Genomic DNA, 27,502 nt, shown 5'->3' on the forward strand with positions numbered 1-27,502 from the left:
TTCAAGCTCGGCACCCTCTTATTGCCTTTTTTTAGTTTCAAAAACTTTGTTCTTGAAATATATATGGATAATTAGAACGGTTGAGCCATATTGATGTGGTTGCGTTACGTGGAGAGTTTAAACTGAAAGGGAAAGCTTAAAAGTTGACATTATGGATTCCGTTTGTTCCTGCTTGCACGCTGAGGATTTTGAGGACTACATGAATCCAAACAGTAATATTTATAGAAATTGTTTGTGCCTCGGGTGCTTCTTTCAGAATTTTATACACACGGTATGTTTTCTGATACTTGACAATAAGCATTTGTTTTGGCTCTATTGTTATTTCTTCAAATCATAGTGTTTTCATGTCACTTGCGGTCGTTAAAGTGGTGGTTCTATTGATTATTCCTTTCATGCCACTTTATGTTGTTAAAAAGTAGGCTTCTCTTTGGAAATATATCTCTTTTATCTCTTCTTTTTGTGCGCATGCGGGTGGCATCAGCCTATTATTTCCACAATAATTTTGTTTAGAGCATTGTAATAATTTACTAAAGATCATCTCTACTGTTAATACAATCAAAGTCGTTTGTTAACTTTTTTTCCGAGTCTCATGCTTATACTTTTGTGGACACCTTGGGGAGAGATAGAGAGGGATATGGTTTGGTGAATGAAAGAAGCTGAAAGATATGATTAGCACTGGCTAATATATTGACCAATTTTCCCAAGTCCAGGAAAATTCCTTTATGGTTTACGAGGTGTGTTGGGCCGTGTTAATCTAGTTGCATGTTCATGAAATAAAATGGAATAAGCTGATTAATATGTCAGCGCCTAAAAACTGTTTTTCTTGAAGAACTCTCTTTATAGGCTCTTGGAGCAAGTGAAATCTGCTAACAATGCCCATACACCAGCCCTCAATCTAGCAAATTCCATCAGCATTGGCCTATATTGACCTTTTAGTGGACATATATCTATTGAAATCAATTAAGGACCATTAAGTACTAACCTAATCTTGAAAATTATCAGTTGATAGTTACATTCTGAATTCTGTGTTTGATTAGTAGCAGGGTGAGGAGGTTGACTGGAAACATGTTTGGTGTTACCTGTTTCTGAATTGACCAGAACTTTGTCCTCAAATATTTCAGTTATGGAGTTCCAATTTTTTTTGTCCTTATGTTGTTTCTTTGGTCCCTGTAATTGTAGTGTACCACGTTATTTCAAAGAGGAGAGCTGCACTCTGTCCCTTCATCCATTCAGGGAATAGCATCTATGAACTCTTCTGCATCACTAGACAACTCACTTTCTAACATGTACTTTTCTGCTCCATGGCCCTTGCCTTGTGATTCTGACACCAGATATTTTCGCTTACAATGTAATGGTCTTGTTTCAAGACTTGAGAAGGGTTCAAGTCATTCACAAGGGGAATTGGAGCCTTTAAGAGGTGAAGATGATGCAGGTCCGGATTCTTTGAGTTTGAGGAGAGGAGAAAAATGGAATGCTTGTGAACAAGGCTCAACTGAGCAGCATTCCAAATCCTCACAACTCTCGTCAACAAAAACGTCGGTTGGAATTGAGAACATCTATCCACTGGAAGAGGAGGATATCTGTCCAACATGTCTTGAAGGTAAGTCATTTTTCTTGACAATGACGATGCTGCAATGGTGTCCGATTTGCTTTTCTTGGCGTGCATTAAAACTGTTTTGGACTCTTACCCACTTATATATTTCTTGCTTGTGAACCTGGCAAGGTGTTCAGTCAACTAGAAAGGATGGATTTAGTTTTAGTCCACAGTATAAAAAGAACAATGTTGATTGTTTCTGTAATAATTTGTCAAGAATACTGGGGATTTGCTCCTCTGCCATTGGAAGTTTGTAGCACTCAGCAATATCAACTAGAATCTCCCGCTTTCTATGGGATCAAAGAATGCGTGCCACAGTTGATTTTTATCTTCCTCTCTTCCCTCCAACAAGGTTTCCTAAACGACTGGTTGAATAGGCTAAGTTTTCTAGAACTATAAAGGATGCCTTGTAGTGTCTAGTTTCGACTATAACTTTCTTCTCTAACCTAGGTGGTTGTGTCATTAATTGGACCAGATTCTAGCGACTGATTATTAAGAAGCCTTGATTTAATTCAAGGAATTAGTCCATTTGTCATATATGCTAAGTCACTTATGTTAGAAACAGTCGGTCAATCACTGCGATCAGAAACTGATAATGTCATGACTCATGAATCGTATTAGGTTGTACTTGTTATAGATACATTATCCTCACTTATACTTATTGTTATAATTTATGTGCAGAATATACTGTAGAGAATCCGAAGATAATAACAAAGTTTCTGGTTATCTAATGGGTTTGACATGTTTGGCTGTTTCTTCTTGGACAATTTAACCACTTTTTTTTTTATAACGTAGAACCTCCCAAGGCCAGGCTAAAAAACCCGACCCTACATGGCAACCTCCGGAGGGGCTCAAAGAACCCACCCAGCCAGCGCGGTTCGAACCTAGGACATGAGACCAACTCATAATCCAAGAGTCCTTGCTTTGCCAACTGGGCCACGCCTGCGGTGGTAATTTAACCACTTGTTTGCTAGGATATGTCAATTTAATGATAATTTTGTGAAAACTCCAGAATATTTGCTGTTTTTATTTGATTTACTTGTCTTCTTCCATGGAATTGACAGGCAAGCAATGGTTATTTGTTTGCTTTTCCAGGTCATGGCATTCGATGAAGAGACCTAATCTTGCTTGAAAGTTTTTGTTGCGGATGATCGCAAGCGACAACAGAAGATAGAACTAAGGGAAGACATCTAGAGCCCTTTGTGAAAAATTCAGGACAAGGAGATTGTCTCATGCCATATATATAAAAGTATTTTGTATAAAGATTTTAATTTCATTGTCCTTGTAACCCTTGAAGTGGGGAAAAAAGAAATCGTATGCATGATTGCATTATTGTTGGAAAACTTAGTGTGGATTCTTTTTTTATAAAGGAGGTTGGGTTGGGTTATTGTTTTCGGTTTCGAATATTCTTACACAGATTATACATGTATTGTCAAAATACACTCCTGTGTGTTCAAGCAAACATAAAAACCAGGTTCTTCAGCCACTTAAAGAAATCCATAAACACCTGGTAAGGACAGGGTTTATCAAATGGCCAACTTATTTTGTATAGGTTGAAAATGATTGAAATATATAAGGTGTGAGGATCTCATTTTTCTGCAACTTGAAAAGCTCTAAGGAAAACTTCAGGTGGTTGTCCACCACTCAACTGATGCTTCTCATTTATCTGCCAAAATAATACATCGTCTTAGTTTCCCAAGTCATTTCTGGTAACAGAAAACTAAAAGCTTAGATTTTTCACCCACCACGTAATGTGGGACTCCAGAAATGTTTGCCGAGTACTTCTCCAGCTCTTCGTTAACCTTCATCCGAAAATACAACCTTGGTTAGCTATGAAGCGGATATTATGAAGAAATGTACGATAGATGGTGGTAAGACAGGGCAGACCTCCTTAACTCCGGTATTAGGATTTTCCAGAAATTCTGCAGCACCTTCAACTCCAACCTTCTCAGCAGATTCCAGAAGGAACTCCCTGCATCCAGTCACATTGTTAGATGCAATCACTCAGCGTAGGGATATGAAGACGCACAAGTACTTTTATCAGTTTTCTACATAAATGAACATAACTGTAAAACCCGAAGTCACCAAAAGATGTTCCAACAAGCCTACTTCTGAAGTTTTATTATCCAAGATGACACCGCAGGTGTTCGAATTTTGTCATTCGGTAAATAATTGATTGGATTGGAATTCATTGAAGACAAAAAAGTATGAACTACACATACCGATCACCAACAAATTTTCCCCGGGTGAAGTATCCGAGATAAATCTCCTCCACGAGAGCATGTTGCTTGTCAAGACCTTGTTTTCCCGCAAAATAAATCAGCCTATGGCTGTCAAGAGTACTTCCCCTGTTCGTATCAAGTTCTGGTCATGCCTATTTATTAACACAGCCACCTTCGGCTCTCTTGTTACACAAAATATGAAGCAAAAAAGCAAAACTTACGTGAGTCCGGACATGTCATAATCCAATCCAAGATCCCTAAAGATCTGCAATTTTATGTGGCCACGGCAACTCAGGCAGTAAGCGACAAACTTGAAGGCAAGGCAAATCAAATTATAACAATAGAAAGTTCAAAGAATATACGCAAGACCTCAGTCATACGAGCAAGAATTCCATGAGCTCGAGATCCAAACTTCTTCTCATAGTATTCTTTCTTGTTGACTCCTTCCTTGGGTGCAGAGGGATCAAGAAAATATGGATGCCACTTAATCTGCGAAGAGCAACCATCGATGAGTGTAATTTAATATGCATAAAACAAGTGCCAAGGCCTGCTGCGCATGTGACAAGAGACCTCAAAGTCGAATTGATCCTTAGATTGCGCAATTGCTTTGTCGAGGTTTCTTTTTCCCACAAAGCACCATGGGCAAACGCTGTCTGAAGTTACATCTATTCGAATCAGCTTCTTCCCATTATTGCTACCAGATGACTGAGCCATTATCCTCTGGTTTTTGCTGACTTTCTGCATAATGAAAGAAGGTAACAGGTATAGTTCCAAATCAGTAACCAGAAGGACAAGTAAAAAGCTACAGAGGCCATCGTTGATGCAATCATCTATAAACACATACACACGCATATGTAAAAGAACATCATCTTCACTCATCCCCGAGTGCTAAAATGTCACAGCATCATGTATTCCAGGGCCAATCCATCAATTTAGTCCACAAAAAGCTAACAACAAACATAAATCTTGAATGAAACTAAGAATATCTAATTTATCCTTAATGCATGAATATCAGATCACATGTAATTTGGACCATTTTGCTAGCTTTTCACAGAATTCTAACCCATTCTCCAAAACATGTAGGTTAGATTCGCAGATCTTAAATTTGAAGAAAACCTTCTTCTTTTTTCAATCAATAAATTGCATATACAATCCTTTACCAAATTCAGGAATCCTAATATTTTTCTTACATATAATCAACCTTGTCCATTTCTGCTTCCGTAGCCAAGAAAAAAGGTAACTTTCCAGGAGTATCAAATTTGCAAAGTTGGGTTTGTCTTATTTCACCCAGATATCCAGAAGAAAGCAGAATCACAATTGTTAAAAGTTCACATTTTGCAGAACAAATAGAATTCTTTAAAGCCAAAGCAATAACCTTTAGCATAAAAAAAATAAGAATTTATCACAATCGTGAATAGAAATAAACAAAAGGGTGTCAGCAAAAAATATGAAATGAAATATAAAAATCAAGGAATTCTAACATTCTAATTGTATTCAAAACAAGGGGGAAGTGGGAACTGGAATTCTGTTTGGATAGAGAGAAAAAATAATTACCTGAAAATGGAAACTGAAGCTCTTCGGAAGACAAAGTAAACGCATTGGATGTTGAAATTGGAAGAGAACAGAGTTTGTATATCGAAACATAAGGGTTGACTTTTTATTGGTCTGAAGTTTCATTCTTTCACAACAACCTACTACCAAAGACAGAGACTTTCCACTTTTTCTCTATATTAAAATTTTAATATATAAAGAAAACAATTAAAAATCAATTTATATTATTTATTTATTATTTTTTTTAAAAGAACCCGCTAGTATTATTAAAAAAATAAAAAATATTTGAAATTATAATAAGAATTTACAATTATCATCGTATAATTTAGATTTTTCCTATAACATTGAAACTATATACTTTAGATTATATAAAGATTATACATAGAGAACGTTAAAAACTCAACCAAGAGATTAAAATAAATATGAATAAATTTGATTGCATCGGTAAACGGATCACAAAAGATAATTAAACTATTGAAAAACCAACGAGAACTGTACATCAGAGTTGAGCGTCGTGAGAAACTATCCACAAACGTAAAATCATGCATCCAAATTCAATCTAAATGTCCATAGCAGGGAAGATCAACAAGATTTCTAATAAGCACCATCTTGATCAGTCGTGGCGTCGTCAATCCAACTTTGAGAAAATATAAATAAAAGAACGGATAAAAGACCGAGAAAAAAAATCGAAAAACGTGCCACAAAGACAGAGATAAACATGTCACGAAGACAGAGATAAACGTACAACACAGGTAGAATTATTTTTATTAAAAAATAAAAGAAAAAAAAAAGAAAAAAAAGAACCGAAGGTCAACAACTAGCATCAAAGTCGGTGCATCCATCGACTAAAAAAATCAAAGAAGAAAAAATTGATATGATTTATAAAAAAGATACAAACTCAAAGAAAGAAAGAAAAAAGACAAAGGAGAGAGAGCGGTTAAAGAAAATGTGAGCAACTAGGGTTAATCATTAATTATTTTTTTTATTAATCTAGAGTAATTAAAAATGATAGTATATATTCTAGAGACTTTCAATGATTTTAACAATAAATGTTTAAATATCCCGGTAGTCGTTGGTGCTCGAACTTGAGATCTCTTGAGATAACAATCATCCCTCTAACCAGAGAAATAGTCTCGTTCAATTATGTTATTTAATTATTTAAATGATATCCATTAGATTATTTATTATTAATGATTATTAGAAATGTTGATATGATAGTTAAATAATTTATGTAATTGTACTTTTGATCATTTATTATTTATAATTTTATTAAACTGATTTTAATTTTAATTTAATAAATTCAATTTTTCAATCAAACAATGATATTTATTACTAACGACACATATCATAATTTAATTTAAGGATTTTACTTTTAATTTATATAATTCAATAATTTTTATTAATTAGATAATAACACGTGTCTCAACTTATTAAATGAAAAATTAAAAAAAAAATCAAAGTGGAGTAAGATGGATCAAAACTAAGAATAGTAAGTTGATTAAGATCTAATAAGTGTTGATCTTATCTAACTATAGAGGGATAACAATGCAATAAAAATAAAAATGCTACAGCAGTTAGAATGAAAAAGGACGGAGAGATAACAACTAAAATAAAAGAAAAATCATAAGGATTATGTACATAAGTGCATATACATACATACATATATATATATATATATATATATATATATATATATATATATATATATATTTTACGAAAAATCATAAATAGTTAACTTTAATCGTTTATTTTTATATTTTAGACACGAGTTTATTTTTATTTAACTGTTCTAAATCTATGTAAAAATATAAAGTAGATTATATATATAAGGGTCGGGTTGAGAAATTTTACCCTAAACGTGAATATGGTCCAACTTGATCCGTATATGTATATGTATATATATAATAAAATCTTTATAAATTAATAATATCGAGACCACATAATTTTATTAATTTAAATAAGTATTAATTAATTGATAAATTAATAATTTATTAATTTAGAGAGATTTTTTCCGATTCAACGAACCTACATTCTTCTTCATGAATTAAACATATATTGTATTGACTAATTGAATGATGTTCACGTGCAATGTGACTAATTAAATAAATTATTAATTTAACAAGTATTAATTTATAAAAGTTTTATTGTATATATATCCTTAAGATTTTTCTTTTGTTTTAGTCGTTTATTTTACCTCCCATTTTATTTTAACTATTGTAGTCTTTTATTCTCTTTCATTTTTGCTTTTATCGACTCAAGTTAGATCATAGATCATTATATCATCATCGTAACGGTCACCAATAATTACTATCGGTCAAAGGATAATATTAATACAATTCAAAATTTTGGAGACTACATTAAACAATTACAAATAAAGAGCAATATTGATCATTTTGATCAATTACGATGGCAAAAGTATCCTTAAACTTATTTCTATTTTGAATTCTCGTTCAAAATTTTTCTTTCTCAAATATTTAATTATTTACTTTTAAATAATTTAATTAAAATTAAAGTTGGAAATGATATTGAATATATACTAGTGTGCAGTATTTTTTATATTTTTTAAAAGTGGATGACATGTCATTATTTTATTAATATCTAAACTTTATAATTATAAGGATGAGCCTAATTTAAGTTATTCCAGATATTTACAAAGTTGGTCGGCAAAATTACTCACACGAGGAGATAGAAAAAACAATTGGCTCATATAAAGTCTTGTCGAAATTATTTATTCAGATGATGTGATCACTACAGTGTTAGAGAAGACGTCGGGAATATAATGTGTCTTTCTCATTCTTCACAAATTTTTCATGCAGTTGGAATGTCAAGATTATCGTATGAACAAAACAGAAGACGCACTATCTTCGCCACGTCTTCCCAAAGACGCATTGCGTTCCCGGCATCTTTCAACTAGCAATGTAACATTCACACGAGATCCGGCAAGATCCTATGTGAGCCAATAATTTTTTTCACTGTGAGCAATTTTGCCTATAAAGAACTATACAAGGCACCTCATTCTTCCTACTCAACCAATATCTAGTCATCTTATTCATAATGAGTTAATGACTATCTAAAAGTGGTTCTACTCTTAACAAGCGATGATAAGAAGATATGAGCCATGGCAGAATAACTTTCATCTTTCACCCCAAAAATGCAGGCAAGAACAACAATGCCCCAAATATTTTTGGCAACGTGATCATAGAAGTGTAATAAGTGCTTAACCAGTGTCAAAGCAAGCATGGAACAAGTCTTCCATTGTCATATATAAACTTAATCACAAGCCTTTTGTCTGTGGCTCAAGAGTCTTACCAGCAAACTCAGTCTCTAATGTAGTGTTTTATGTCAATGCAGGATATTATGCATATATATATGCTCTTGAAACCATTTTTTTACACATTTTCAACATCATCAAGAAGCATTTTTAGGTACTAGAGTTTATGATCATTTTAACCATGTTGATGGAACCAAAAATTTAGAGCATCCATCCAGGGATAAAGCCATTGACTTGCTGAGCATGACTTGTTGCAGCCATCTGGTCTGCAGCTCCAGGATTGCAGTAACTGCACCAGTAAACAGATAATTTGATAAATTAAAAACGGGCATATACTTATGATTTTCAAATTCGGGTGCGTGTTAAAATTTTTCGATATGAGCATGTTTAATTTTTTTCTATGTTTCTCTATGTAATTGAAGATGTCACATCCATATCCGAATATGTGTTAAACAATGTTAGAATGAAAAAAATTATTACCAGTCCTCATCACCACATCTCCGTAGTCTCAATAAGTAAAAACCACTCATTTCATATTTTTTTTTCTCCACGTTATTTTTTCCGAAGATGAATCTTTACCTTTTCTTTAGTGTAATTTGATTACGAATGAATTAGTGACACGTGGGAAAAAATGATGTAGGTGATATTTAGTTGAGACTATGGATGATGTGACGAGGAGGATTTACGAAATAATTTCTTTAAAATAAAAGGTAAAAAAGTTTGAAATCATACCCTATCTGCAAAGTTGGATTGCATTCCAATGGCTGATAAAACCCCATGGAGTGAGTATGCTGGTTATTGAATGATACACTTTGCTCGCCACCTTCCCAATGTGCTCCAAACTGAATTCTGGCATTAATGTCTTCAAGCTGTAAAAACACAAGAAAAGTCTTTAGCTGACAAAACTGGCAAGTATATGAGACAGCGACTGGGGGTCTGAAGAAACAGTCAGGTTCATCTTTTTTTCATAATATCTACGACCCCAAATTCATATTTGGATCTAATGGGAACTTAAGTATCAAATCTTCAATATAGATAGAGATGATTAAGTAAAATGCTATATTTAAGCTAGGCTTGTTGATCGCATAGGGAAGGAAGTACTCAAAATGATACTCCAAACTCCAAGTTGCTTGATATCAGCTTGTGAAGGACTCCTCTAAATTCTTGCTTAGGGTCACTTAAATATTATATTACAGAAGTTCAACTTATACAGATTTAATTTGTAAATCTCTTTCAAAGGTGAATACAAACCCTCAGGTATATTTTCTAGTACTTGAATTTGGTCTCATAATTCAAATCAATATCAGTACTTTTTCTTGGTCTAAAACTAAAATGTGTAACAAAAACAAAGTTTTGGTATCAAATTGGACCCCAAAAAAAATATAAGTTACCAGTTTAAATATTAAAACTAAATTCAAGTATCTAATAATATATGGCGTTTTTACCCAAAAAATACCCAAATATTACTTATCATACACATTTTCCTTAAATTTTACTAATCTAACACCCTTTCTAATACCGAATGTGTGTCTCATGAAACACACTTTCTAAGGGAAATATTGACATGACACCACATGGGAAGGCGTGTTTCAAGGGGCGCTCCTCCAGGATTTTTTTTGCCACATTAGATTCTCTAAAAGTATTTTAAAAAAATATGCTTTAAATTTTTTTAAAAATAAAACCTTAAGGACAAACAACATAATTTAATACATATTAGTTCCATGAGTTGAAGAGCTTAATGGTGTTAGTTTATATAGGCATATTAGAGTGTTTAGGTTATGTTTCTTGACAATGTGAGATCAAAACTAAAAGTTGTATTCCTTAACTTTTTATCCCTGTATCTAATGAATCCACTTCTAGACTATTATTAAATTATATTAGGTTAATATTTATTATTAAGATTTATTAATTAAGATTAGATATTTTTTATATGTTAATATATTTAAATGCTTATTTTTTAATTATGAGTTAAAAAAATTTATGTTGAATTTAATATAAAAATATTAGATTAAACATGCATGATCATGACACCATTATACACTTACAAATGGTTGATTTCTTTGTTGTTATTCTTATTCATAAACCTCTATTTTGAGATATTATGTTGTTTCTGAACTTCTTACAAATGACTGATTTCTTTGTTGCTTGTTTATACCTAGGCGTTTATGCAACCTTTTGGTGTTTTTAAATTGTAGCCTCTTGTTAAAATTGCTCTATTTTGGTATATATGCAACAACTATATATATTGCAAGTATGATTTAGTAATTCGAACTCGATTCACCATATATGACTTTTACATGTTACCATATTGCAAAAGAATTATGATTCTCCAAAGAACCAAACAATTGTTATCCATCATGTACGGCATTTGAAACGAATGAGTAGGTATGTATACCTCTAGTGAAAGCAAAATGGTTTTGGATCAGAATATGTTAGTTTCTCGCCTTATCAAAAGCTTTATTCAGCTTGCTATACAAATGTGAGAAGCATATGTCAGTAAGGTATGGATTAGTAAGTATTCCATTATAGACTAGAATCTTACATTATGGATATTATTGTTCGGATTTGTGGTTTGTGTTTGGATTAAAATACTTATAATTCCCTCTCATGCAAGATGAAGTTCACCTGTATGGAAGTTGAATCGGTTGATTATCATTATTTTCTATCAACTGTTATATTATTATCTACAAATCATGATGTTTACTCATTCTTTTTCTTGACATGATTTACGAGTACAGCTTGAGCTATAAACCATAGCAAGTTTGAACTCATAATTAAAAAAATAAGTATTTAAATATATTAACATATAAAAAAATATCTAATCTTAATTAATAAATCTTAATGATAAATATTAACCTAATGGAATTTAATAATAGTGTATAAGTAGATTCATTAGATATAGAGATAAAAAAAAGTTAAGGAATACACATTTTAGTTTTTATCACACATTATCAAGAAACACAACCTAAATACTTTAATATGCCTATATAAACTAAGTTATTCAACTCATAGAACTAATATGTATTAAATTACTTTGTTAGTCCATATAATTTTATGTTTTAAAATTTTTAAAACATATTTTTTTAAAATACAGACAAAAAAACTTGGAAGGTGCGCCCCTTAAAACGTGTATTCTCATATAATGTCATGTCAACCTTTTTTCTAAAAAAAACATACTTTATGAGATGTGCCTTCGGTCCAACTAAAAAAGAGTATTAAATTAATCCGTAAAATTTTAAAAAAAATCTAACATGTAATATTGTAATATTTTAGTTTTTTTTTTTGTTGATAAAAACGCAATAATATATTAACCCTTTCATAAACTACGTCATGAGTTATGTCCTTTCAACTTGACATATCATATACAGTTAAAAAGTTGATGGAAGCTATTGCTTTTATAATTTAAGAGATGAATTTACCTTTATGGACAAAGCTCTGTTAGCTTCCATTAGCATTTGTTCCTGTACTTAAAGCCCATTAGTGCATTAAAAGCACAAAAAACATTAGCAGTACGTTTTCCCCCCAAAATTCAGATTGTTACCTTGTTCTGAAGATCAGAAAGCTGGTCAAGCATATATTGGGTCTGCAGAAAGAGATTGAGACAAAACAAGTGTTACAATATGGCAAGTGAAACTTGAAAATATAAGGAGTTAAAAGGGAAATGAAGAAGCAAATTAATGAATTGAGAAGTTGACAATGTTAATTATGCATGGTTAACTTTTCACCGGGGGTTGGGGAAACACTCTTTACTGCTCATGATATTATTACCTTGGTGGAGCGAACATGTTTCAAGGATGCCTCAAGCTGGTGCTCAAGCTGCTCAAGCTCCTTTGAGTTCAATGGACCCAAGTCTTCACCAAGGAGATTCCTGTTGAATCAAAGACCAAACAAGATTGCACATAAACTTGTTCATGTTTAAATATTTCAACTATGAATACTATGTTAAAAATTATTATGACAAGAAAGATACATGAATAGTATACGAAACCATTATCCTCTTCACAAAAGACATGTGAGATAACTGATAAAATGTGTAGCACCACGGCTTTTAAACTTCAGGATTTTCCTCTTCTTCTTTTTTTATGTGAGATTAATGTCCCTCACCTCTTGAGGGTGTAACATTTTCTCCAATCAAACCTGTGACATCATCGTCATGGTTGTCTTTCTTTTTTATCTCACCCACTAGATCGCTCTGATATTACTTGCCAAGTCTTTTGGGAAGAGGTAATAATCCCATAACACATAAATGTGCATTCATATACTATTTATGTTGTCTTCCTTTTCATAATCATGTTTAACATATTACATAAATGAAAAATTGACACAGTACCTCTGTGTTTGTTGCAGTTCCTCATATCTAGCTTTCAGTTTTAGGTACTCCCTATAGCTACTCTGCAACAGCAAACAATGAAAACAAAGATTGAAACTAGGGGAGAACAATCGAAAACAAAAGTTCGATACTTTAAATTACCAAGCCAACTTTTTTTAAGACGTAATCTATCAAACAGTTTATGAACATTGCCAAAATCTCACCTCAAGCTCCTTGGCTGGCTTGGTAACTTCCACAGCACCATAGCTGCATTTCTGATATCTATCAAGTGTCCTGAGCATGCTGAGAAGAAAGCAAAAGCGAAAAAGGACGTTTATCATTCATGATGCTAAATTGTACATGGAATAGTTCATCTTTGCATTGAAATTCCCAAGTTCATGTGCACACGTAGTTTATTAGTATTACATCCTGGGTAATACTAAACTTTCACTTTTTCTAAACATGGGGTAATATTCAATCATGAAAAACTAAATGATTTTCATGAAACTAAACAACATGAACCTAAAACATACCCTCTAATTTTCCATTACACGACTGGTATAATACCAAAAAATCTAAAAACACAAACAAAGAGAGAGGAATTCAAGCCATTTTTATCACAGAATCAACTTTACAGCATATATACAATTATGCATCCGATGAAGAAAAATCATTGTGCGGGCATTTCAAGACATGACACCCTAGTGACCAATGGTAATGTAACCCTACTGAGGAAATGACATTTTGTATCTGCCAGTGTTGAAATGCTTCTTCTGAAAGTACATGTACTATAACAAATTTAACCCGAACCACAAATAGACTGGTCGATTAAAAGTTATATTATTCAATTTACAAATCATTAACTGGAAAACTTCGAAGGTTTACAATATTCTTACCAGATTTCTTAAACGATGCATGTATACATAAAATAGTTTCCTAATATTACAAATATTGATTCATCAAAACTGGAAAACCTTTATTAAGGACACGCGATAAATGCTGTTAGTGAAACTTTAAAACATTCATCCTAAGAACCAGTAATGAGATGCTGTGCTATTAAATGAACCCAGAAATTAAAGGAAATCAATTTATTAGTAAGAATTTCATGAACATGTTTAGGGACAAACATCTGCGATTTTGACGAAATGGAACTTGTGTCATTGAGAAAAGTACCATATGAGAAATTTCACAAAGAAACATCAGTAGGAATAATGAAGAAAACTTGGTGTTTTATTAACTAGATCGATCGATCTGCCATGACAAGGTATGAGACTTCTACACCTGAACTGATATATGCAGAAGAAAACTCGTAATTCTAGAAAAAGAGAAAAACCTAGAAAAAAAAGGTCATCTTCTTTAAATTTATAGACATGAATTGTATGGAAATCAGATCTTCTATAACACAAAAAAACTAGACCCGAACCTCAAAAAATTACGAAAAGAATTAGATAAATGAATGACCAGAAGCTCATAACCAGATAACTAAAAACAATCAAAAAGTACGGCAATTATAACCTAATGAACCTCCAAAATCCTCATAAAATTAAATAAAATGCTCAAAGAAAACGAGATCAAATAAGTCAAGTTCAAAATCAACATAAAAGCGAAACAAATCAATAGATCCACAGATCAAAATAGCTAAAAAAAAGAAGAAGAAGACAAATTGAAGAAAGAAGTGAGAATAAAGAGAGCTACGAAAAAGAGTTGATATACCTAGAGCTGCTACAAAACTCATAGAGCTTCCCACGGTTAGAGAAGATGATAAGTGCAACCTCAGCATCACATAAAACTGAGAGCTCATAAGCTTTCTTGAGCAACCCATTTCTTCTCTTTGCAAATGTAACTTGTCTATTTATCTTGTTCTCTATCCTCTTCAACTCTACTCTTCCTCTCCCCATGGTCTTCCTTAAAAAAACCTTTTTTCGGTTTGGTTTTTCCCTTTATTGCCTTACTATATTTATACTAATCAGACACCTCTATAACTTTAGATTACCGACTATTTCTCTATGTATATGTAATTGTTTCTTCTTTTACTAAGATTATGTTGTTGTTTTTCTAAGTTCTTGGGAAGCAGCTGCTGGTTGAAGGGTTTGGTTTTTGCTTTGCTAAGTCAGGGATCTCAGGTCCCAAAGTGTAACCAAATTTGTGAAAAACAAAGAGAAAAAAGAAAACTAGGATTATTGACACCCTTTCAAGAGAAAAAAAAACAAATATAACACCAAGAGAGAAAGAGAAAGAAAACGAGAGAAATTTTGCTTGAAATGCTCAGTTCCTTGTAGCTTTGGTTCTTCTCCAGCTCCAGCTTTCTAACCCCAAAGGCTTTCATTTAAGTAAAACGTATCATCTATTTCTTTCAAAAAAAGATAGTAATTATTTTGCTGTTCTAGGGTTGTTGTTTTTCTTTCCTCGTTTCGTACTGCAAAATTTTGCTGTTCCTGCTTTGAGTAACAGTTTTTCACGTTCTCAGTTTTAGCGTTTGATTACACGCTCTTAAGAACTGAACGAGTGTCGGTTTAGGGGTTGTTTGTTTACTTTAAAATGATTGAGCGTTGAATGATTTAAATGCTAAATGATTCAGAGGCTCTGTATGAATTAGTTCTGAATGTGACATGCTGTTTGATAATGGCTCTGAATGATTCAGAATGTACTTTGATGATGAATCATTCAACACTGTTTTGCTGAATCAGTCAGCACTAAATCATTCAGAGGTGATAAACAAACACGCTGAATGTTGAACTGTTCAACATTCAACGCTGAATGATTCCATTCAGAGCCAAACAAACAGCCCCTTAGTTGATATTTTAGGGTAAACTATATCATTAACAATTTAACTATTTATCAATTTTAATTTTATTATTGATATTTTAATTTAGTTAATTTGATCATTTAATTATTTAATTATTATCAATTAAGTCACTTACCGTTAACAGTTAACGTAAATGTTGATATCACAATTAAAAAATTAACATAATTATACATATAATCTTTAATATTTATACATTCTATTAATTTAATCTTAATTTTAATAAATTTATTCATTAATTAAATTTATAATTTACCCCATTTTTTATTAAACGGATTAAAATGATTAGCGGTATTTTTATTGAAGATAAGATATTTGAGAATAAAAAAAAGTATAACTAAAGGAAATGTTAGGCAGCATTTTAAAGAATATATTTAAATGAAAAATAATATAATTAGTGTTGATTATATAATGAAGTAGAAATAAATCTGAAAATTACATTGGATAAACTATACCATGAACTATCTAACTATTGTCTCTCTTTATTTTGACCACTATTTTTGAAATTTATCAATTAGGTCACCTAACTATTGAAATTATAAATTTAATATTATAAATGTATAAAAGAAAAAAAATAAATTTAATTTTAAAGTATAATTTACGGATACGAGAGTTGAAATTATGGTTAAGAAAAATTAAATTATCTTTTAAATTATAGGTTCAAATTCTCATTTGAGTAATTTTGCATTTTTTTTTTGCTGCCACTAACTAAAATAAAATATATAAACTATGTTGCAACCCTTTACCAACGATTGGGTTTAACTCAATTGTAAAGGCGTGAGCAGTCTTCACATGAATCACCGGTTTGATTCATTATGGTGCATAGTTTATTTATTTATTTTTGTCCTATTAGAATTTGACACGTGTTATCATTTAATTAGTTAAAATAAAATAATTAAGATTAAAATTAAATATTTTTTCTTAAATTATATAGTTTGTGTTATCGATAATTAAGAATTTAAAAATTACATGATAAAAAATCAGTCCAACCCTTTAGATAATTTCCCACTCAACTCTATTGTTCTAATTTTTAAAAATTACAGCAGTATTTATCTAATTTTGTCCAGCTACAACTATTGTAAGTTGTAACATAAAACATAAAAATCAACTAAAAAATATGGCAAATTCTATAAAATATTGGGTGTGACATCACGCGGCAAGTCAGAGCGTGAAAGTTCAATTTTTTATGATGGCAACTATTTTCCATCATATTTTTTGCGTTTTTACCTAAATATTATAATATTACCTGTCATGTTTAGTTAAATTTTAATGATCTAATACCGTTGCTAATAAGACTTGTTATGTGGAAAGCGCCTTTACTTAAGTGGACTAAATACGCATCTCCTAAGCCGTTCTTTCCTGAAAAAATAACCAGAGAATACGTGTTTCAATGATCGCATCTTTCAATTCCTTAAAAATATTTTTAAAAAGATATACTTTAAAAACATTAAAAAATACAATTATAGGGACTAATAGTGTAATTTAATACATATTAGTTTCATGAGTTGAAGAGATTAATGGTATTAATTTATATAGGCATATTGGAGTGTTTATAGTATGTTTCTCGACAATGTGAGATAAAAACTAAAATGTATATTCATTACATTTTTATCTCTATATCTAATTAATCCACTTATACGTTATTGTTAAATTACATTATGTTAATATTTATTATTAATGTTTATATTAATTAAGATTAGATATTTTTGATATATTAATATATTTAAATACTTATTTTTTAATTATGAGTTCAAAAAAATTAAGTAACACAAATTAAAAAGATTTCATTGACATATAAATGTATTATTTATTAAATATGATTAATTAAATTGTTATATGATCCTAATTGTATGATTATATAACTTATAAAAATATTTATATTATCATTTTTAACTAATTTATATTATATTTTAGTAGTAACAATTAATGGTATTATCATTTATATACATAAATTTGGTTTTATGATTTTTTAAATTATTTGTAAGGAAAATTTTCTATATAAACCAAGCAATATTTTTTTTTCATATTTTTATATTAGATTCAACTTAAATTATAGATCTAATTAATCATATTCAATAAATAATACATTTATATGTCAATGAAATATTTTTAATTTGTATTACATAAATTTTTTGAACTCATAATTAAAAAAAATAAGTATTTAAATATATTAACATATAAAAAATATTTAATCTTAATTAACAAACCTTAATAATAAATATTAACCTAATGAAGTTTAACATTAGTGTATAAGTGGATTCATTAGATATAGAGATAATATAAAAAAGTTAAGGAATACTCATTTTTGCTTTTATCCTACATTGTCAAGAAACATAATCTAAACACTCCAATATGCTTATATAAACTAATACCATTAGACTCTTTAACTCATAGAACTAATATATATTAAATTACATTGTTGGTCCTTATGGTTTTATTTTTTTATTTTTTTTAAAATATATTTTTTAAAATATGCTTTTGATAACCCTAGAAGGCGCGGTACATCAACGTGCCTTCCCACGTGTTGTCATGTTAACATTTTCCCTGAAAAATGCATTTTTAAAACTTTCAATCAAATAGTTTTTAAATATATATTTTATAAAATTTAATTATTTAAAAAATTTAAAATAATCAAAGTGAAAGTTTAAAAATTTTAACTTTTTATAAATCAACAATAAACAATTTTTATGGGACGGAGGGAATATTACACATTTTTAGGTAAAAGTATATAGTATTTCTTAAAATATTTAATATTAATTATCAGTATAGTTGTAACAAATATATATAAATTTATTAGTCATCTAATTGCATCTTAAATGAATGATTTTATGGAAGTTTGATTATTTAAAACTTTTCCGCTTAAAAAGGAAAAACGAACATAATACAAATAAGAAAATAAATTCAGAATTATTAATATGTTATGTAGTGATTCGTCGCCATTAATGAGAAAGTAAAAGCTCTGGTTGTAAAATGGTGGCTCCCTCCCTCCCTCCCTCTCTATCTCTCTCTCTAATTGATTAAATTTAATATCAGTTATGGTAGTGTTAAGTCATTTAGGGGTTGTTTGTTTTAAATTATATAAGATTACCAGAGGAATAGAATCCACATTATCCCGTTTGGTTGGCCGATAATCTCATTCTCGATAATGTTTTATTACCAACAGTGGATTTTTTGAGGTATATTACTGGGAATGTCATTACCTCCCTTCCTTAGATATTATTGGATTATCAACGTTTTGAACTAAAATGCCCTTAATTTTTTTTTTCAAAAATATCATTGTTCCGTCATTGAATAATAAAAATTCTACGAAGGTTAAATTACAAATTTATCCTTAAACTATTTTAGATTTACAAAAAAGTCTAATTAAAATTTTATATGAAGTTCAGGGGTTAAAATAAAATTTTACCATTTCATTAAACCTTTTTATATTTTCAATTTTGTAAAAAAATTATATAAATTTTATGAATTTAAATTTTTTTAAATAAAATATATAAATACTTATAGTAATATTATCGTAGAATTCAACTTGTTAAAAAAATAAATATATAATAAGGACAATTTGGTCAAATATACATTTCAGTAATCTTTTATTCCTTTAACCAAACACGGTAATATTACATTCCTGCTAAACCAACCAAACAAAAAATACAACATCCCCAGTAATCCAATTCCCTGGTAATCTTTTATTCCCACTAGTAATCTTACATTTCGTGAACCAAACGCATATGTTTAAAAGTCATTTAATAATTGAACACGTGTATTTCAGTCGGTTGGTCAAGTTCAGGATAGACGCAAGATTTTATGTTATGGGTGAACTTATAAAATTTTAGGGGTAATAATATATTTTCAATAAAAATATATCTATAATATATAAGAATTTGAAATTTTTTGGGGACGATTTCCTCGTCTCACCCCTTTCTGGGTCCATCCCTAGTTGTCTTTGTTCTTTCATATTCCTTTATGGTTGTGGATTCTAGATCAACTAGGAGCACTCTCGTTCATTTTCTTAGATTCCTTCCTTCATTTTTGCTCTAGATATGATTAATATTAGATTTAAAATTAGTCAAAAATATCATTTAATAGTTAAATTATGATATAATTATGTGTAATTATATAAGTGTTAATTATTATGATTTATAAATTTTAATGAGATATATCAATATTTTATTGACTTGTATATTTAACATTTTTGGAAAAACCATTCTACTTAATATAAACCATAGCCGCTCTCTCCCTCTCCTACTCTTCTCTCATTTTTTTTTCTTTACAATTTGTGTCATTTTCTATATATAAAATTAACTTTGTTTTTCGATTTTGTTTAGGTAGTGGCGACACAGTCTTGATGCTAGTTGTCCGTTGCCTGTTATTTTTTCTCTTTATTTTTTTTAGTTTTTAATAAGAATAATTATGTCTTTGTGAACGTTTATCACTACATTTGTGACAAGTTTTTCTCTTTCTTTTGGTAGTTTTTTGTCGTTTGGCCATTATTTTCATTTATCTTTTTTTCTTCTCAGGATTGGATTTGACATCGACATGACTGACTGATCGAGATGACACTTATTTTTTCTCATGTTGATCTTCACGCCATTTTGCTATGACTTATAAAAATTAAAATTAAAATCAGTGAATAATAAAGTAATTGGATGATTGTGTATAAATTTATGTAAAGAAAATAAAGTAATGTAACTTACCATAAACATGTTTACAATATCCATAAACATATTTATCAAATAAGAGTCTAAAAATATGATTTTTTTTTCCAAATTGAGAGAGAATATGATTTATTGATCATATTCTTTTAAAATTATAGCGGATTACAAGATAATGTTTGTTTAGAACAACACTTCCATGTCATATCTTTTCTCACATTACACATTTATTTAATAAAAATGCATCATTTATATAATTACTTATTAATGAAAGTCATTTAAAAAAAATTTAAGGAAATCATTAAAATTGTTTGAGGTCACTTTCAGCCCTTAAGCGTTTTAATTATTATTATTTTCTTATTGTAATTCATATGGTGAAAATATATTATGTTCAAAGGTGTTGTCTTAATTGTCAATTTGTATTTGCTATAATTTTCTAATTATATTCATATTCATATTCATATTCATATTCAAGATGTTATATAAAACTCAGTCTTTAATTTATGAATTGGTCACATCAAAGAGTGGTATATATGCTATGTTATGGTGTGACAATAGCCATAAAAGAGAGAAGCAATGCAATTTCTTTTTCTTTTTGGTTCCAAACTAAAAATGACTTTTTTTTATTCAATTGATGAGATTTCAGCATATTATTACATGGCCATTGGTTGTTTATAATCCTTCTCAGAAGCAATGACAAGGGGTAGTTTGATATAATGTTCTGGTCCGTTTGTTTCATGAAAAATATATTTTGAAAATTGAATTTTGTAGAATGAATTACATTTTCTGAAAATGATTTTACGGTGTTCGAATAATGTTATGTAATTCATTTTTCACTTGTTGATCATTTTTTTATAATTCTTAATTATAAACATCAAATACAATAACTAATACTATTTATTAATAAAATAATAATATTATTTTTAAAATACTAGAATAACTTATTTAATATTATTTATGTCAATATTATTGTTAAAATATTATGTCTATAATTTTTATAAAAATATTATGATTATTATATTTATTAAGTAAAATTATTATAAAGTATATTAATTATTTATTAAAATAAGAATAATATATTATTAATTATATTAATTACTTATCAAAATAATAATATTATTAAGATATTGAAAACTATAATATTAAAATAAGAATATTATGTTATATTTTAAGGAGTATACTTTAAATATTCAATAATTTTATAATATTATTTTTATGAAATTAATAAATAAATTAAATTTCATTAATGATATTTATTATTAAAATAGTATAATATATATATATAATATTAATATTATTAAAATATCAATGAATATTTTAATGACTATTTTATTAAAATGATACTAAAATAATATATATATTAAATATATAAAATAATATTTGAATGTTTATATTTTGAATTGAAAAGTTCTTAAAATGACTTATAAAAAATTAGACTATAAATCATTTTTTAAAAAATAAAAAATAAATTCAGTTGACTAGAAAAATAAATTAAATTAACCATATATTTTCTGTCAACCAAACAGTAAAAAAAAGTAAAATCAATTTCTATAAAATCAATTAAAAGGAAACAAACAAAACTTTAAGTTCATTTTTTAAGCAAAGCCAAAAAAGGCTTATTCAGTAAATTGACCTTTGAAATTTCGACCTATTTACCAAATATATAAAATAAATAGATTATTGAAAATCAAACATCTTTATATTATTTGGCATAAAATGATATTAATTTAAAAATGAGTTAATTACATCATATGTCCTTGAAATATAATCTTATTTTAAATTGATCCTTAAACTTTTGAATATTCCATTTTAATCCCTAAACTTTGACTTTCATTCTAAATTAATCCTTAAAATTTTGAACATTCTAATTTTATACCAAACTATGACACTCATACTAAATTGATCATCAAACTTTTGAACCTTTTTCATCCCAAAAGTCATCCAAATATGTAATTAGTTTCAAGAATAGTTTAACCTAAACTTCATTTTATTCAAACATATAATAATATAACTTGGTATATCGATTTTATTAGCAAAGTATGTGATTAGTATATACATATAGTTTGGGATGGAATTGAAATGTTCAAAAAGTTTTGGGAGTAATTTAGAATAAAGGTCATAGTTCGAGAATGAAAATGAAATGTTCAAAAAATTTGAGGACTAATTTAAAACAATAGTCATAGTTTAGGTATTAAATTGGAACGTTTAAAAATTTAAAAACTAATTCAAAATAAGAGTTATAATTTAAGGAAACGTGATGCAATTAAGTCTTTAAAAATAAATTAGATTGTAAGACGCGCGTTAAAAGTAACTGAACCTTGGATTTCCACAAAATCTAATTTGTCGGATCCAGTCAAAAGTTTTACAAAGATCAATCTTCGCAACACGTGCCCTTATTTTATTGGCCCGTGAAATCAAAACTAGCGACGCTCAGAGTATCAGGGTCGTACGAACAAATAACGACGGCGTAAATCTAGAGAGTTTTTTTTTTAAAAGCGAAAATATAGAGAGTCGAAAACCACTGAAGGACACGTGTCGATTTTTTGACAGCAGAAACACCGTCGTCAGATTTTTCCCCAGCCCTCCTGATTTTTCTGCCTCTTTCGTCGCATGCCAAGTACTGTACAGTAATTGCATCAGGCAAAAGAGGCTCTAGAGCTCAGCAATACCTTTTAAAGAGTAATATTTAAAATTATTTAATTTAATTAATCGATCGAATTAACATAAACTAATCATCGATAAACATGATTTAATTGTGACTAAAATCGAACTAACCAAATCGAATAATATCAGTTAATGTAATCGACTTGGTTGAAATATCCCACCAGGCACGGGCCGATGAGCGAATATCATGAACCAAAAGATGCACAAAAATGAAAAGCGGAGAAAGGACATATCAATGACACAATGCTAATTTTAGTATTCTGATCACATCCACCTTTTTAACCTTTGATTCATCTTAACTTTTGCACACCATGTCAATCTCAATCTCAATCTCAATCTCAATCTCAATCTAATCGCTGTTTGAGAACATGGGGTTTGCAAAAGAAGCTAAAACCTAAAGTTATTCATGATCAACGTGATGCCCATTTGAAGTGGTTGGATTCAATGCACGCTGCAAAAGCTAGTAGGAAAGGGGGGAAGAAAAATCACTTCGTTCAATGAATACATGCCATGTTACACAAATATTTTATAGAAAATGAAAATTCGAAATGATATATGGTGTTTTACTTTGAGCTCGTTCGGATAGTTGCAGATGATGGACAGTAAAACAAAAGTGAAAATGATGAAAATTTGACAAGATTTTATGTATTAGTGGTGGATTTGCATATCCACTCAACGACATGATCATCACCTGGGGAGAATTCAGTAAAAGGAAAAAATGCTTGAAAACGAAAAGCTTCTAAAATACAGATGAATGAGGTGAATGTGAGTTGTCGATTCTTCAACAGTGGCTCGGTACATTTGGGACGTGATTATAATCGAATTCAACCGAAGAAAGAAAATGAATTTGTGGTATGCTGCAAGTGGATAATAATAATGTCATAATCATATATGTATCTCTATAGGTCAAGGAGTGGATTTTCAGATGTTGAGAGATATGGGGCTGCAATGATTATATCTGAAGCATGCCACAGGTTTTCCGCGCGGGGGGGGGGGGGGGAGGAGATACTGTTCATAAGTTACTTGAATTCAACTCGTTTATCGTCCACACAATCCTTAAATATCGAAACAAGGAAATATATGACATCCATTATAGCTTTGGGATTGATAATGAAACACTTGAAACAGCAACCCACTCTGACAAACCTACATCTACAAGTGGGATTCCTAAATTCTTTTCATTCAAAGTGTTCGGCTCTTCATTTTTCCTAAATACTTGTTTCAGAAGACATCATCATAACATTAAGATCGATAAATAAAACCGGTATAACTAGGAGTCATTGTCACAAAACTTCATCCACAAGTTGGTTTGCAAAATCCAGTGTACATACAATGGCTTTTGAAAGAAAGGTAATGATCATATGCTAAACATGAGCACAAGAGTAAAAATGTCTTCCATGGCACGATCAGGAACCAACTAGTAGATGTATTAGAGCAATCAGGACAGCTGAAGTAACCTCTAGCTTGACATTTTGTACATCCAACAGATTTTACCTTAAATTCCTCGGACTGATTCAAATTATCGATAAGGTTAAAACCGAACGGTCCATTTGCTTTGATTAATCCAGTTCCTCTGCATCTCAAGCATGTTATCACCTGTAGACCACCACATCTCTTGCACAAGCCCAACGAACTGCAAGTTTAACAGGTTGCATATCAGCTCGTGCTCCGTATTAACAATGATACTAACCGTGTAGATTACAGAAGCCAAATAAACACATCCTAGAAGGTCTCTTTTTCTTATCAAAGTTGAATAAAAGTGGGGAACCTCATGATATAGATAATGCATGTCACCTACCTTAATACGCTAAAGCTGATGGGCAACTTAGTTCAGAAAGAAATTGATCCAGTTCATTCACTCGACAATAAGACTAGAGCTTTATCCGTTTCCCCTCCTAAAGCATTCCTAGCTTAATCCTTTTTATTATCAGAAAAAACAAAAAAGGCAACCTTTATATACATTATACACTAGTCGAGTTTTCCTAAGATAAGTGAATCACAAGTACCATAGCACGATAAACAACATCGCAAAGCCGATGGTTCCGAAACCGATTATATTTAAATTTCGTGCAAAGGAGGTCATGACTTGGAGACACGTGAAGGGATTATGGATTTCAGAATTCGAACTCTAAACCTGCTAAATGTCACCCCTTAAAAGTTACCATGTGAACAAAATAGGCTAAATCCTAGGTTCCTTCCAGGCCACTTCAGTTTTGCCCTAGCATAAGATGACAATAAAAACAATTTTCTGTTACACAATAATTAATTACTTACACCACCAGAATTTTCTGGAAGGGGAGTTTTTTTTTTTTTGGGGCAAAATTCTGTGTTGGCCAGTACATTCTTTTGATATAGAATCATCACAAAGAACATAAATCAAACAAGAAGATATAGCAATCATTTCATAAAAATTCAAACAACCCCACAATTAAAATCTATCACAGGGATACAAAAGGCATTGAATTGAAGTACAATGATAGCATTTCCACTTGACATCCAATTTTAAACCAACAAATTGAACAACAAAAGCCATATCAAAATAAACAAAAGATGTCACAACTCAAAATTCATGAACCAAGCTAATAATCAAAACACCAAATTTTACCCATACCCAGAACAAAAAAAAATTAACTTTTTCCATGTTTTAATACTTCTAGAAATCTGGGTTTTACTTGCAAAGTAAAAAAGCTTGGAAACAAAACAAAAAATGGGCTTCGAGAAGTTCAGTTACCTTCTTTGTGAAGCAGAAATGAAAGCATCAACTTTGGGGGCAGCGATTGTAGCACACAGTAACAAAGTACCAACTCCAAAGCCTGCAACTTCGCTTGCTGTTATGTGTTCCATTTTCTGCTCTGTATCGGTCCAGACATCTAAAACTTTATCGATTCAGTGATTGACTGTAATGCATTTCTATGTTTGCTAAAAAAATTTAAAATTGCTTGATAAAAGAAAAACAGGCTTATTAGCTTAGTTGGTTAGAGTGTTGTGCTAATAACGGGGAGCTTGCAGGTTCGAGACCTACCTGGTCAAAATTTGCCTTTTTCCCGCTAATTATTTTCATGGAGTTGTGGGCACTTTGGGCCAAACTCTGGTTATTGATTGGTTTTTTGGGCTCAATAACGGGTAAAAATATTAGGGTATCCTACCCAAACTTTTTTTAGTAAAATACGATAAATGCTACAGTCCACTCCGAACTGGTCACCTTGACGAGTTTCATGAGATATTATTTTTTAATGGTCCATGCGTAATGGGCCCCACGTAGGTTATTATTCTAATGGTGTTATAAGGACTTTCGTCACTCCGAGCTGACGAGTCCATTAAAAATATTAAAAAAAAAATTTATAAAATCAAATAAAAATATTCAATGAAACTCGTCATCTTCGAATTAAAAAAAAAACTAACCATTGGCTAGTCGTTGTTCAACGGGTAGCAACGGTCACTTAGAACTCGTCTTTGGTCGGTAATAATTTTAAAAAAAATTAAAATTAAAAGAAAAATTAGTTTATTTAAATTTTATGAAATACAAAGTAAGTTAATTGTAAAAAATTTTTGCATGAAAATTACAAAGAAAATTTATATATGTCTTCTAAGTTTTTAACGATGCAGCGGAGTGGTCGAATGATAATGTCGCAGGGTTTGTCGAGTACGATGGGGTCGTATGCCTTAATCGTTGTTGTCATTGTCTTGTCAAGGAGGTGTATCCAATACACTTTGCGGTCTACCTTCGAAATACGGTGATGAATTTATGACATTTGATGCCATCATCGCCGTAACTGCTTCGACATGACTGCTACTTTGTTGACCATATAAGATATGATCCCAATCACCTGCAACCACATGTTTTGTCGAAGATGCTTGAGTTTACTACGGTGCATCCTATGAACCTCCAACCTAAGTCGGCCGAGTCTCGGCTGAGGTATGATATGGAGGAAAGAAACTGAAACTAGCATGAGATGCATAATAGTACTCTTCAGCCATAGATGTCGAAGCGGAAGACGACAATGACGATGCTTTCTTCTTGGATTTGGACTTGGACTTGGTGCATGTGGCCTGATGATGTTTCCATTTTGCCCCCTCTTTCGGTGTCATGAGATATAGTTTGCCATTTTCTTCGTAAAGCCCGAGATAGGGAGAATGGTTAAAATCTAAGTCCAGTAGTGTAATGTCCTAACGATGGGGGAGTGATTTTTCACGCTGATTTCATCGGTTGATGTAGTAAGTGTGTCGCGTCGACCAATTTTCATTATGTTTCCCACGCGCATCAATGAATTGAGCTCGTCCATATCAACCTCCATTTGCGGAGGAATCGGTTGGTGCAGTGTAAACTGGCGTATCACTATATCAACCGTGTGTCATTCAACAATCGCTTTGTGCAATAACGACGTCATGACACACCATAAGTGGGACCCCTAAAAAATACCCTGACAATACCTGGTTGA

At 30.7% G+C, this 27,502-nt stretch overlaps 4 protein-coding genes across 4 annotated transcripts; 1 reads left to right on the top strand and 3 right to left on the bottom strand.

The window, feature by feature from the left end:
* The first annotated feature begins 73 nt into the window (after window positions 1-73).
* On the top strand, window positions 74-2,325 carry LOC120153313 (E3 ubiquitin-protein ligase At3g02290-like). The gene is made up of 3 exons (XM_039165299.1): window positions 74-271; window positions 1,180-1,600; window positions 2,276-2,325. The coding sequence occupies exons 1-3, from the start codon at window positions 152-154 to the stop codon at window positions 2,323-2,325; spliced, it is 591 nt and encodes a 196-aa protein (XP_039021230.1). The 5' UTR covers window positions 74-151.
* An 845-nt stretch (window positions 2,326-3,170) lies between these two features.
* LOC120153211 (uncharacterized protein YwbO-like) lies at window positions 3,171-5,479 on the bottom strand. Its single transcript, XM_039165213.1, has 8 exons — window positions 5,371-5,479; window positions 4,387-4,554; window positions 4,186-4,305; window positions 4,038-4,081; window positions 3,817-3,942; window positions 3,482-3,566; window positions 3,340-3,396; window positions 3,171-3,260 (listed from the first exon to the last, which is right to left on the bottom strand). The coding sequence occupies exons 1-8, from the start codon at window positions 5,458-5,460 to the stop codon at window positions 3,183-3,185; spliced, it is 768 nt and encodes a 255-aa protein (XP_039021144.1). The 5' UTR covers window positions 5,461-5,479; the 3' UTR covers window positions 3,171-3,182.
* A 3,127-nt stretch (window positions 5,480-8,606) lies between these two features.
* LOC120153253 (agamous-like MADS-box protein MADS2) lies at window positions 8,607-15,245 on the bottom strand. Its single transcript, XM_039165244.1, has 8 exons — window positions 14,661-15,245; window positions 13,172-13,250; window positions 12,969-13,030; window positions 12,407-12,506; window positions 12,180-12,221; window positions 12,058-12,099; window positions 9,371-9,507; window positions 8,607-8,927 (listed from the first exon to the last, which is right to left on the bottom strand). The coding sequence occupies exons 1-8, from the start codon at window positions 14,843-14,845 to the stop codon at window positions 8,840-8,842; spliced, it is 735 nt and encodes a 244-aa protein (XP_039021175.1). The 5' UTR covers window positions 14,846-15,245; the 3' UTR covers window positions 8,607-8,839.
* A 9,111-nt stretch (window positions 15,246-24,356) lies between these two features.
* Window positions 24,357-25,947, bottom strand: LOC120153315. Its single transcript, XM_039165300.1, has 2 exons — window positions 25,795-25,947; window positions 24,357-24,696 (listed from the first exon to the last, which is right to left on the bottom strand). The coding sequence occupies exons 1-2, from the start codon at window positions 25,905-25,907 to the stop codon at window positions 24,357-24,359; spliced, it is 453 nt and encodes a 150-aa protein (XP_039021231.1). The 5' UTR covers window positions 25,908-25,947.
* Between the last annotated feature and the right edge of the window lie 1,555 nt (window positions 25,948-27,502).

This window comes from Hibiscus syriacus, unplaced genomic scaffold (genome assembly GCF_006381635.1).
Source record: "Hibiscus syriacus cultivar Baekdansim isolate YM2019G1 unplaced genomic scaffold, ASM638163v2 tig00111099_pilon, whole genome shotgun sequence".
Taxonomy (NCBI): domain Eukaryota; kingdom Viridiplantae; phylum Streptophyta; class Magnoliopsida; order Malvales; family Malvaceae; genus Hibiscus; species Hibiscus syriacus.